We start from the raw sequence: 13158 nt of genomic DNA, 5'->3' as shown, positions 1-13158 counted from the left end.
CTTTCTTAAATGAAACGATATATAAATACTTTTATAGTTGAAAAAATAAAAAATATACGAGAAAAACGTTAATCTATGGGACCTGCGTACGCTTAATCCGGCACTGCTGGCTGTGGGAGAGTGACCACTTCGATCAGCCTGCGAAGGGACCGAGTGTGTGCTGCATTTGTCCTCGTTAAACTGTTCTATCGTGAAGTGCTCGACTTAGTGCGTATTTCGTCAGGCTACCGAGAGGGGGTGCAATTCTCTTTGTTCATCCACAGACATCTTTCCCAGTCTGTCGCTAATAACCTATTATGCAAACTCTAGTGCAGAGGTTCCCAAACTTTTTTTTCTAGTGGACCACTTTCAAAGTTTTATTATTTTCGGTAGACCACCTGCTGCTACATTTCTACTGTATTCACAAAACTCCTAAAAAATATCACCCTAAATTGGGGATGTTAAGAAGAAGAAAAAAGTAGCACATTTTCTTGTGTCCTATTTATTAAAATAATACTTGCGGTTATACAAAATTATAAACATTTATTATTACAAACAATTGACAAAAAATCAACAATGAACTCTGAAATGTAAATCAACAATAAAAAATAGTCCTACTTTTAATGAGACAGATGTACTTGATGAATTGACAGCAAATTATCAATATTTGGCTTCTGTTTTGTAAGAAGTTATCTCAAATCTCCCCATTCTGTGATGTTCAATCTGCTCCTTTTTTTTTGTTAACACGTTGGTAACAGCACTAAAACTTCTTTCGACAAGATATGATGAGGGAAACGCTATCAAAAATTTTCTCGCAATTTCCCACAGCCCAGGATATTTTTCGGGGATTTCTGCCTGCAGCCAAAATGTTTGATAGCCATTTATAAATTTCACCTTCAGTTCCTCGTTAGTGCTGAGCTCAAGTAAAACCACATTCGCCTCTTCATCAAATGGGGTTATGATCCATGGTGGAATTTCCATCGACAGAATATCTTTAAATCTATTTTTGAAATCATCATGCAGGGTATTTAAATGCGAGCGGGCAAACGGGCGGCACTTTGCAAGTCTCGACATGTGGTGTACACTTGTACTATTATCTATTGTTCTATTCAATTCTGTGTTTGAACTGAGTCTCGAATATTTTTGAGTTCCTACCTAGCGAATGATGGCCTACTTTGATAGGTAAATCCAAGGCAAAATTTTTGTTCTTTANTTAAGGTATAATTGTTAAATAAAAATGCCATTGAATGGCCTACTAACCTTATATAACTTAATTTATTTTTGTGTTTTATGTATGTTTTGCATGAAGAATGTATGTTCTACTCTCGTGTGGCCTTGAATAGGGCGGGTCGAGATATGAATAAACAATATAACTTAATTTAAATCTGTGTTATTTTGTAGCTAATCATTTAATGTGTATATTGACTGGGTATTAAATACATGCTTATTTTTTTTATTTCTATCAAACAAATCAGTATAGCTTATGAAAGATAATTTTAATTTTTCACTAAAATGTAAAAGAGTGATAAATGATGAAATTAAATGCAATGAAAACAGACTAAAAAAAAAAAAAAAAAAATCACAGACAGGTCCAACCTTGGAGGATTTCCTTATTTATCAATTTCCGTCGGTGCCAAATAAGTTTCATGTTCATCTCTACCAACTTGTAGCCACAGGAGTTATTTCTGAATCAGTATCTATTTGCACCAACCACTGAAAAGAACCAAGGTGTCTTTTTAACTTGCAAATGTTTAATAATAATCAGGTAAAGGTTTACCCAGGAGTGACTACAAGTTATAAATTTCATATCTGTCACTACCTGGAAGTCACCAAAATTGGATTATTTTGGCGTGGGCAGTGTAAATCTTCCCCAGCTACTTTCTCGTAGACCACTACCTACCATATATATTTTTAATTTTTGCAAGTACAAAAACTTTTTGGAGCCTTGATAATGGTTGTTACAGTGAACAGGAATTAATATGGAAATCTTCTCGAAAACAAGCAAATGGAATTCAGGGTTGTTTTCGACAAATTAAATTCTTATATAAGATAATATGCTATTGCTCCTCCAAATAAAATTTGAAATGCAGTACGATTATTTGGTACAGGTGTGAAAATGTTAAATAGAGGAAAAATAGCTGATTGCGTTACAGTCTGATCTATTAAATGGTGATTGTCTATTGAATTTTCAGACTAAAGTTTAAAATGACTGAGTTAATATAGAAAAATAATAACAATTATAAATTACTTTTGAATGTTTATCTTTTTTAATAACGCCAAAATAATCGATAAAAATATGCAGATGATAGATATGATGTGCCATTTTGATACCTTGATTTGGTGTTTACAGTCAAAATGAATCAATACCTTTTTTTTTTCTTTGGCATTTTATATGAAAACAGCGTATTTTAGAATTTATAAAAAATTTCAATACTATATGTTTAATAAGATATTTCTAATTGATATAACTTAACATGCTATACTTCTTTCTGTCAAATTTTTATAACTTATAACCTTATTGATGCAATAAAGGGCATAAAATCATTATATCAAAATAAAACATTAAAATGAAATAAATCAAAATTACTTAAAAAGAAATACAATTTCCAAAAATCGCGAGATATTTAAGGCCAAAAGATGGCAAATGAATGAGAATGATATTGAAAGTTGGTTTGAAGAGTGCAAAGCCTGATCCCAAGAAAACATATTATTCATATGTATCTATAGTGTGTTCTAAATCTAAATCATTTACGTGAAAAACCAAAGTAGTGACTAACTACTAATGAATGCATTAATTTAGATTTAAAAATGCAAACAAATTAAATTATGACAAGATCAAATAAAGTGATCAAAGTACAGGGAATTATTTTAAAATGGGTAAAAATAATCAATAAACACTTCTCTTTAAAAAAAAAAGCAGAAATGAAGGAAAAAAATATGAAAAATAAATTGAATCTTTTCGATTTCAAAATAAAAGTAGCAACACGCTATCAAAATAAAGGAGTAAAAAATTAATAGACAGACAAGTTTTATAATAAATAAATTTTTTATTTACAATTTTACAGCTAATAGAATGAACATTTTAAAAATTAACAATTTTAGTAACACAGGAATATTGAATGCTATTTAGGCTATATTAAGAAGAAAAAAGCAATAAAATATTTTGCCCAACTACATATTCTTAGTGCAACTATAATTCATGAGTTAGAGACAAAAATAAAATAAATTTATAATGCATTTTATTTAATAGCCAAATGATGTATAATATTTTATTTAAGACTTATGTGTATAATAAAATATATTTCTAATGATTGGATTTAAAACTTGTAAAAACTGTTACATTTAGCATAGAGTTTTATTTTTTTAATGTTTAATAAAATATATACATAGAAAATAATCCATATATTTCAACAAATTATTAAACAATTTTTCTCTTGAATTACCATCACATTTGCTTTGGTTTTCACGAAGTTAGGAAAAGTTAAGAAGTGGTTTATATACACCAGCCTATTACTATAGATAAACATATTTCTATAAAAAAAATTTAGGAAAAAAAAATATATGAATGAAATTTAAAAAAAATAAATAAATATATTTGTAGATGCAACATAAATTTTTTTAAAGATTTGATACATTTAACTTTGAAGTAACAAGTTATAAATCTTATTCAGATTTATAACTCGTTACTTCAGATTTATACTTGTTTACTTGTTACATTTTTAAAGATCAATAAAGCTGCTTTTTAAAAGCTCTTGTTAATTATTTTCAATAAACAGCAATCACAAAGAGTCAAAATACCTTATTACAATAATTAATTGCTAATAAAATTTTAGCTATAAGAATAATATAACAGTTATAATTAACATTTAAAATATTAACTATTGCGAGTAAATACTTAGAAAAGATTACATTAAATTTCTAAATTGATAAATCAGTAGAATTTATAACATCACATTTTTAAGGTTTTATTATAAATTAAGTACTTGTATGAAAAATTCTACTTAAAAATGACCGAAAAATAATTAATGTAAAAAATTCCAGAGTGCTGGACTAAATTAAATTCTAAGTTTTTATTTTGTCCATGTTAATCAAATGGGCTACCTTTAATGTTGTACACGTTTTGTAAAATGTATGGTGAAAAAGTTTAAAACTTATACTTTTAAAAAATAAACTGCTATTGTGGTGTAAAACAGAAACTTAAAACGCTAAGAGATATATGAAGCAGTTCGTAAAGATAACAAATACGCTGTTCGAGAAACGTTTATTGGAACAGGAATTATATAAATATATTTAAATTTCCAACAAGTTGAGTTACAAGTATAGTAGAGCACCAATTTACCAAATTGTGCAGTTATCCTGATAAAGGACCACATGTTTTCCTCTTAACTTCGCCCCCCCCCCAAAAAAAAAAAATTATTAAAAAAAATTTTGAAGATGCTTTTTTATTTCCAAAATATATTAAAAACATCGAAAAATGGTTTCTTCTGCCCCTTGGTGACCTTGAAAAGAATCTTTCATTCATTCCACCTAGTTTCAATGTGGGTGGCAAACTTAACACACAGTGAAAATTTTATAGAAGACTTGCCCTGTTGAAAAAATTTTAAGGGAAGTTGTCCGATTATTCAGCTTTTTGATTGAACGTGATAATCAGTGCTCTACTGCACTATTTTTAATTTATTATCAATAAAAGCATTTGATATACATTTTTTAAAAAAAACTATTCGAAAAAAAAAGAATTTTTTATTCTATTTTAAAGCGCAATTAGTTATTTTTTCTTTCGGTATATAAATATACCAAAGTAGGATTCCTACAAGAAACTGAATTAAGCCAACTACTATTTCTATAATTTCTTGAGTTTTATGTACCAATTCCTACGCCTAGGATTTGGTTGCCAGCATTTAAAAAATTACAAATTGTTTCAGAGTAAGCAAGCATTGAAATTTACAGTAGCTATTAAATAAAACACAAAGAATGAAAAAGGGAGAAAGAAAAATAAAAGGAAAACATGATTCTGATAGCTTGACTTGAAAAATGTAAAGAATTATTCTTCACTAATAGAACTGGGAAGTGACTATTGTTACAAATTTGTCAACACAAAAGCATAAAGTTGCAGAAAGCTAATTTCAAAGTAGTGAAATCAGAAAAGGTTTTTAAAAAATAACACCAAATTTCTTTAAGGAAGGGGAGGGCTATTTGGAATTTTATTAAATGATACAGAATAAAATGTTTATGATTATATGAAAATTTAAATATAGTAGGCACTGGTTTTTTACTTGATTTGCATTTCCTCTCTGATGTATACTAAATTTTATTACCAATTTTGATCTAAAGAAGCAATAAAATAAGAAACCCTAAAGACTGAAGTATAAAGTTTAATATTACCCTCAAGTTGTAAAGAAGGTTTGATGTAATGGAGATTTTATCATAATTTTATGGAGAATTAGTATCATAATGTTAAATGTCAATACAAAACTAAGCTATTTAATTCAAATAGTGTGATTTGAATGAAATTTTAGAAATTTAAATTACAATAGTTATTTTAATATGAGCGTTATTCATCCTTTTGTTGAAGGTATTGTTGAAAAAAACTTCATTCACAAAGCTTAAAGATTACATTTATAAACTCTTAATATAAATTCTAAATAAATGTTATAAATAAAGTGTAATAAAATAATTGAATAACAGCGTTTTTTGACATATTTCAGCTTTCTATATATGGCAAGGCAAATAGTAAAGTATCACTATCACAAAACTTGTTATACAGGTTATTGGTGTTTAAAGTCATAAGAGAATTTTGAAAACATCCATTTTGAAAGTTTTCATAAAGTTGGTTTTTTAAGAATGTAATTTAAGTTTGAAAACGGTTTGTTTAAATATTCATACTTCAAGATTTTAAATTATAATAATAAAAAAAGTAATGGAATAAAAAAATACATTTCTCTCAAGCTGTAGAAAACGGAATGTTTTTAAAAATAATAGTTTGCACCTAAAAACATCAGTCAGTTACAAGAAGAAGTAGACAGCTAGTAAATTACATTTGAGTGACAAGTAGGTAGGAGTAATATGCGTACAAGTGGAAAAAAAACATACAAAATTATCTGTTTTAATGCGTGTAAATATTTCTTAAATAATACAAATATATAATACATGATTATACAAAAAAGACAACATAATTATTAGATCATCATAATTTAATGAATCTTGAGAAATAATTTGGCTTTCCAACACAACTTTTTAATATTTGGTTAATTTTCAAAATACATTCTTTAAAAGGTGTTCAATTTAACTGTTTACAGATTTATAAAGTTTTAGGCAAAAAATCATTATAAATAAATTAGTTTAACGATTTTAATATTTCTTCACTTTTTAAATATTAATTAATACTGGCCATATAACAACTAACGAATCTCAAAAATATACATAAAAAAAATAACACGTGCATCAAATAATAAATATCACCGACGTTCACCATTTAATAAAGTAAACCTTATACGACCTGTTCATTAAGAACCTTCTATAAATATAAAAAAGCATCCTTAAAAATATGTGTACAGACTTTCGATGGTCATATTTTTTATTATAAAGTGCAAACTAAACCCTATTCTCCTAATATCTGAACAAAATGTTTCAGGCAATTCCTGACCACCTATGGAGATAGCTCCCCCAACCACTGTTAGAAGAATCGTTAGTTTCAGCATCTAGAATATAAGATGAACAATTATTAAAATTTTAATTTTTAAAATTAAAACTTATCATGCACACAACTATTGCAAACCCTACATTAAATATTTTATAAGTGGCGATTTCATTACAAAAAACAGTACAAATAAAATTTGATTTTGTCATTTTCATTTAGGAAGCCATTGCTAGCCTATTATCGATCAGTTTACAAGATAATATTTTTAAACAGTTTATTTTAAGGAAGGTATCAAGACTTAATTTATCAAATATATACATAACAAAAGAATAAAAATTTTGTTTCTACAGTTATTATAAATTGTAAATAAAGCTAACTAGATTCAATCTTTAAAAAAAATTTTTTTTTTGATGAAGGTTATGATTAAATTTTAATTATTTGTGATTGTCAAGCCAGCACAAAAGATAAAGCTCAGCTTTGAAGTTCATTAACTAGAAGTTAATAATTATTTTACTTGAAAATATATGCCGTATCCAGTTTTTCAAAAAAAAAAAAAAAAAAAAAAAAATTTAATGAAACGACTTGGAANAAAAAAAAAAAAAAAAAGCAAACCAGTTTGACCCTCTTGAAACTTAAGGACATATATATCCTAAGTAGACTGTTGGACTAAATAGAACCCATTTTAACATTAAATTCGCGTATTACAATCTTTTGAACTTCCATCCTTCTACTTAGGTGGTTGGCTGCATTTGCAAAACTGTCTTGACGACATAGCTTTGACAAAATCACATATTTGTGAAGATTCATGCATCATTTTATGTTAAAAAATAACTGAAATAAAGCTAAGAAATAGTGATATAAGTATTATTCTTTACAATGTTTTGATATAAGTATTATTCTTTACATTGTTTTGATATTATTATTGTTTTGAAACATAATTTGACTGATTTTAAAAGTTTATCATATGAAAACAAAAACAACTTTATGTTTACGACTTGGGATGAATACTTTGTCTATAGTACGAACTTCCCTAGCTTCTTCTGGATCTGTGACAGTGATTATGGTTACAAGGAATAACTATTTCAAATAGGAGTGTGGTGTCACTATTAAGGACAGGTTTTGGCTCTGGTTAGCGTGAGAAAAGGAATAATTTACTTCAGCCTATTGTGTTACCCTTAGAGATTGAAGAGAAATGAATATTCGCATCTGGAACATTGTTTAGAGCGTTCAACCTTTTTTTAATCTCTTTTTTTTATAAAAGTTTCTATTTCAGAAAAGTTTTTCAAAAAATTTATATTTTTATTAAGCTTTTTTTCCTTTGATTTTTCATCCTTTAACTTTTTTTTCTCCGGCATAGATAACATGAATTGTTTCTATCTCGAGCAAAACTTTAATTTATTAACATTATATTAACAATTTAAATGATAAAAACAAAATAAATAAGTTTAAGCGTTTCACTTTTACCAGAAAATTCAACTAATAAAAAAAGTTAACTGCTTTAAAAAAATATGTAAATTAAGAAATTAATCCATCTGAAAATCAATGAATATTCATAATAAATAGCGTAAATAGTCAGAAACAAGCATGAAGTGAAAAAATAACAAACTTTCATTACCTTCCATTAATGTTAGAATATGTTTTTTTCTTTCTTTCATATATATACAACATATTTTTTTGTACATATTTTTTGTACATTATTTGAACATATTTTTTTGTTTTCTTTCTTTTTTTTTTACTTCAAAATAGCAATTAATTGGGTAAAGAGTATCATTTCAAGAAAGAAATATCCATGCGCCCTCCTAAAAATGTTCTTAAATCAGATTAAATAAGTCTGCGACTGGCAGCTGGAGTCAGTCAATCTGGTAAACTTCCTTAATAACCTATTATCGAAGCTCCCCTCTCTGAAATGCGCTATTCATGTTTCCCTAGCAACAGACAACCTAAGACTTTGAGGCAAGGAAAGTTCTTACTATAGGCAAACTATATATATCTCAGTAGTCAAGTTCCATTTGTAATTAGTCACTCAAAAAGGCTAAAGGGACATCAATGTCTCACGGCTTAACTGCAAAAAGTGAGTCCAGATTTTTAAAAAAAAACTTATTCGTAATATTATGAATGGAAAAAAAAAACATTGTGCTGCAAAAAAAATCTCTGTCTGAAAGGGTTAAGTATATATATATATGTGTGTGTGTGTGTGACAAACGAAACAACCTCTGTAAGAGAAAACCAACAAAGACTAATAGATGTCGCTCCCTCCGTAATTAAACCGTTAGCACTATTTCGATGCAAAGGAAGAGGCAGTTGGAAATGTATAAGCAAACCTGTGTGGTTCAAAAACTGAGTCTGTGTGAATCGTGTATAAATGAGCTTTTGTTAAATATATATATATATATATATATGTGTGTGTGTGTAATATCTAAAATGAAGGTTCATATAATCTTTTCATCAGCCCACACGATTATATCGGCAAAAAAGAGTGCTTTCTAATATTATATCAATATAGCCAAAGCAAAATATATAGCACTCAAGCAATTTTACAAAAAAATTACAACAAATAAAGTAGAACACAATAAATAACAAATTTGTTATAATTTTTGTAAAAATTTTTTGACTGCTCCTCACACTATTGTACTGATATATTTTGCTTTGGCTATATTGATATAATATTAGAATGCACTCTTTTTTTTGCGGATATAATCGTGTGGGCTGATGAAAAGATTACATCTTTTATTTTCCGGATTTGCAGCTTATGCGCCATAAATGAAACTTATTGTTTTCCTTAATTTTCTACGTGTTTTTTTGTATTTATTTATTATGTTATATATATACAAAATCTTAGAAAGCATCTTATTAATATCAAAATAAAATTTTATACTCTTCTCTTTATATTTATTCAATTTAAAAACATTACAAAAAAGAAAGTGAAATAAAAAAAATAAAAGAACTTACCACCAGCAATATTTTTCAGTTGTTGCTGTTCGGATGGACTTAACTTTAACATTGTTGTCAAAACTGGTATTAGCATTGCCTTCTCAGCACTTGCCTGCAGAGTGGAAAACTGAAAAAATCAAAAAATAAAAATTTCCAAATATTAGCCACATGATCAACATTTAAAAAGAAAACTTTAAATATGAAGTGTATGAGTATATGAAGTCAAATATGAAATATATTTCATACTTTAATAAAAATGTTTTTTAAATATTCTAAATTTTCAGCATGTTCTTCCCTCTCTTTGTTTCTTTCCAATCGTCGGACTTCTTCTTTCAGAACACGTACTTGTTCACTCATGCGTAAATTCGTACTTTCACTTTCATTCAGAACCTGAAAGTATAAATATTATCACTAACTGATATAAAAATTAAATGTTAATAAATAAACAAAAGGAAAACAAGAGATTTTATATTTACATACAAATTATCATTTCTTAAATAGAAATGTAAATGATATATAATAACAACCACTAGATAAATGCTATGATTATAAAATCAGTCAGAATCATAAAATGAGAATCATTATAATATTAAAACATGTAAAAAGCACTCTTTTAAAAATTATAATAAATACTTATTGAAATCAAACTTTTAATTGTCAAATACATACTTGCAAACTTTTGGACTATTTGGATATTCGGTGAGGTAATAAATTTTCTAATTTAGCATTATAGAGTTAATAAAAGGAGTTGAGATTTAATTATTGAGTTAATAAATTAAATTTAGAATAATTTTTTCCACCACAATTTACAACTAACTTCATATATATATATAATTTTATACAATTATTCATATATACATATATATAATTGTGCTTAAAAGTTTTTAAGTTTGGGCAAAAATTAATTATGTGTAACATATATTGTTATTTGATAACTGCTTTAAATATTATAACTTCCAGCATGACAGTGACACAAATATACAATTTTTTTTGGTATAATTTCATAATTTAAATTTGAAGAAAAATAAATGTGTTATAGGAAGGTGAGAAATTCTAGCCACACATGAACAAAGTTGCAATTGTGGATTAAATTTTTTTAGAGAAATCAAAAGCTTTGGGAGGATTGAAACAGGAAATGGTATGGGGAAAAAACACAAATCCATGAAAACTACCGAATTAAGGAAAGGATTAAATGGATATATTCAATGAAATAAATCATATGATAGAATATCATCACTTACTACTAGTGGTTTTGACATGCAAAAATAAGTGAGGTAAAGTAAAAATAAATTAATTTTATAAAATTTAAAGCAACCTCAGATAGGTATTAAATTATAGTATTTATATAATAATATTTTAATTTTGAAGACCATTATTTTTTCTGGTTCATTTTAAATTAACGATTCAAACATATAATATAAGAAAGTTATAAATAACAGAACTATTCAATTTTTAGACCACTTTCATATTTTACAATTTTAAGGTTTATTACCCAATTTTTAAAATTAAAATTATGCTAAAAAGGAAATGAATTTTGTACATCTGAATATCATGTTAATTTTACAAGAGATTTAATTTAGACGTCTAATGCTTGTCACACCCAATATATGGATAGTGTTTTAATTTTCCTTTTTTTCATCAATGGCAACTGAAAAAATGAATAGAAAATACATTTACAAATTTATTCAGTTCACAAACTTAACTTTACGAAAAAAATAAGGCAAAAAGCTTAATTTTAAAATTTATTTTTAATAAGCTCTTAAATATTGATAACTGAGAATTTTTAAAGAATTAATAATAAATGCATCTGTTTTGAATCTTGTGTGAAAAACAATCAGGTTAGGATTTGTATCACTTCTTTCAATAAATATTTATTCTCCATAATTAACAAAACTTAAAAATTGGCAAGAATATGATAAAATTATAATGAATTATATTTTTATGAATTAATTTATTAATAATATAATTAATAATGTTATGAATTAACTAATATTATGAAATATGAAAATATTCTGTAAATAAATTATGCAAGCAAGATTTTCTTTTCTTATTTTCTAAAAAGAAAACATAGTTGGGCTGCTTACTTCACTAAGATGATCAATCTTCTTATTTGCAACATTTAAATCAGAAATAAGTTTTTCACAATCATTACATTGCATGAAGTTAATGGGAGCTATAAAATAAGAAAGTTTATAATTGAATATAAACGAAAAATTTAATTGAACAATAAAAATACACTAAACTTAGTAAAATGAAAAGTACAAATTAACAGTTCTAATATAGGGTTCTCACTCTAACTTATATTAAAATTCAAGGTCCTTTTAAGAACTTTTCAAATGTGTTTTTCATGGCTGTTAAAAATTTAGTTTGAAATCTTTAATAAATTAGTAAATCTTTAAATAACTTTTTTACTAAATTTTTATTTGTCTTGAATCAATATATAATTAAAGAAACAATTCAGAAAGCAAACTGAAACATTTAAACAAAAAGATTAATGGATGAATTTCCATTAAACATTAAAAAAAAGAAGATTTTTTTCTTCATTTAAAACACATAAATATCATAGGTTTTTCTCATTTCAGAAAAGTTGAAAGAAATACAACTAAATATTGACAATAAGAACTAAATCATATCTTAACAAGAAGAAAAAAAATTCATACAAGGTTTTTGGTTTAAATTAAGATCAATAATAAGAGTTTGGGTTTCAGTTTCCAATATATTGATTTTTAACATATAAGAATATTTTGGTTTTGCTTCAATCATTTTCAAAAGTTAATTATACTAAGAAAGGTAAGTAGTACAATTATAATATGCAAATTAAGTCTTTAGGCCCCCAAAATTAAGTCTTATTAAGGTAGTGAGTCCAATAAAAAAAACTGCATAGATAGTGCGGTTACGAGTTATTTTTATTGGTAAAACATTCAGGTACTTACTTTACAATTACATACATTCGGATAAAATTCATACATTTTATATAATATTAAATTGGCTTAAATTATTGTTTGGAAATATATTTAAGAGTAGTTTCATATCACATACACACATATATGTATTTTGTTCCATAAGCCACAACTTTACAAAAGATATTCCCTTTTGAACAAGTTTATCACAAAATAAATGAAAAATTACTTAACTAACATAATTAACCAACTATTTATCCATTTCTGAAATTATATCAATAAAAATTTGAAAGGAAAAAGTTTTCTTTCTCTTCTTTAAGAACGTTGTTGTTTTTTGACTTTCTAATATTTCAATAAACTTTCAGGCTACAATATTGAAAAGAAAGTTTTTAACATTCAAAATCATGTTGATGAATAAAAGATTTTATCTACTTATAAAGTAATGTTCGAATAATTCAAGCAATGAAATTCAGGAATTAATTATAAAGTAATAAAAAGGGACAAGGACAACTAAAATCAAAAACTGGTTAATATTTATACAGGAAAGCAAATCTGCAAAATTTTTAAAATAAATAAATAAATAACAACAAACTCCTTGAGTATATATAATAAATGAAATTTGAAACAAACAACATTCATTTCCTAAATGCAAAGAAGCAATAATATGTAATAGCTTTGACAGATAAAGATAGAACATAGGATATAACTCCC

General features: G+C 26.2%; 2 protein-coding genes across 5 annotated transcripts in view; both read right to left on the bottom strand.

Moving 5' to 3' along the window:
* Positions 1-639: 639 nt before the first annotated feature.
* LOC139425250 (SCAN domain-containing protein 3-like) lies at positions 640-1053 on the bottom strand. Its single transcript, XM_071179200.1, has one exon. The coding sequence runs from the start codon at positions 1051-1053 to the stop codon at positions 640-642; it is 414 nt and encodes a 137-aa protein (XP_071035301.1).
* Positions 1054-6054: 5001 nt separating this feature from the next.
* LOC107438609 (GRIP and coiled-coil domain-containing protein 2) overlaps positions 6055-13158 on the bottom strand; it is a 60822-nt gene continuing 53718 nt past the window's right edge. For all 4 annotated transcript variants that reach the window (XM_016050927.3, XM_043040530.2, XM_071178658.1 and 1 more), the window contains exons 19-22: positions 11632-11720; positions 9794-9937; positions 9566-9674; positions 6055-6677 (exon numbers count right to left, since the gene is read on the bottom strand). In XM_016050927.3, the coding sequence (XP_015906413.1) occupies positions 6607-6677; positions 9566-9674; positions 9794-9937; positions 11632-11720 (413 nt within the window). In that variant the 3' untranslated portion in view covers positions 6055-6606. The remainder of the gene's footprint in view (positions 6678-9565; positions 9675-9793; positions 9938-11631; positions 11721-13158) is intronic.

The sequence above is a fragment of the Parasteatoda tepidariorum genome, chromosome 3, assembly GCF_043381705.1.
Source record: "Parasteatoda tepidariorum isolate YZ-2023 chromosome 3, CAS_Ptep_4.0, whole genome shotgun sequence".
Lineage (NCBI taxonomy): Eukaryota > Metazoa > Arthropoda > Arachnida > Araneae > Theridiidae > Parasteatoda > Parasteatoda tepidariorum.
Note: the sequence above shows the minus strand (reverse complement) of the source record. Positions and strands in the feature narration are given on the sequence as shown.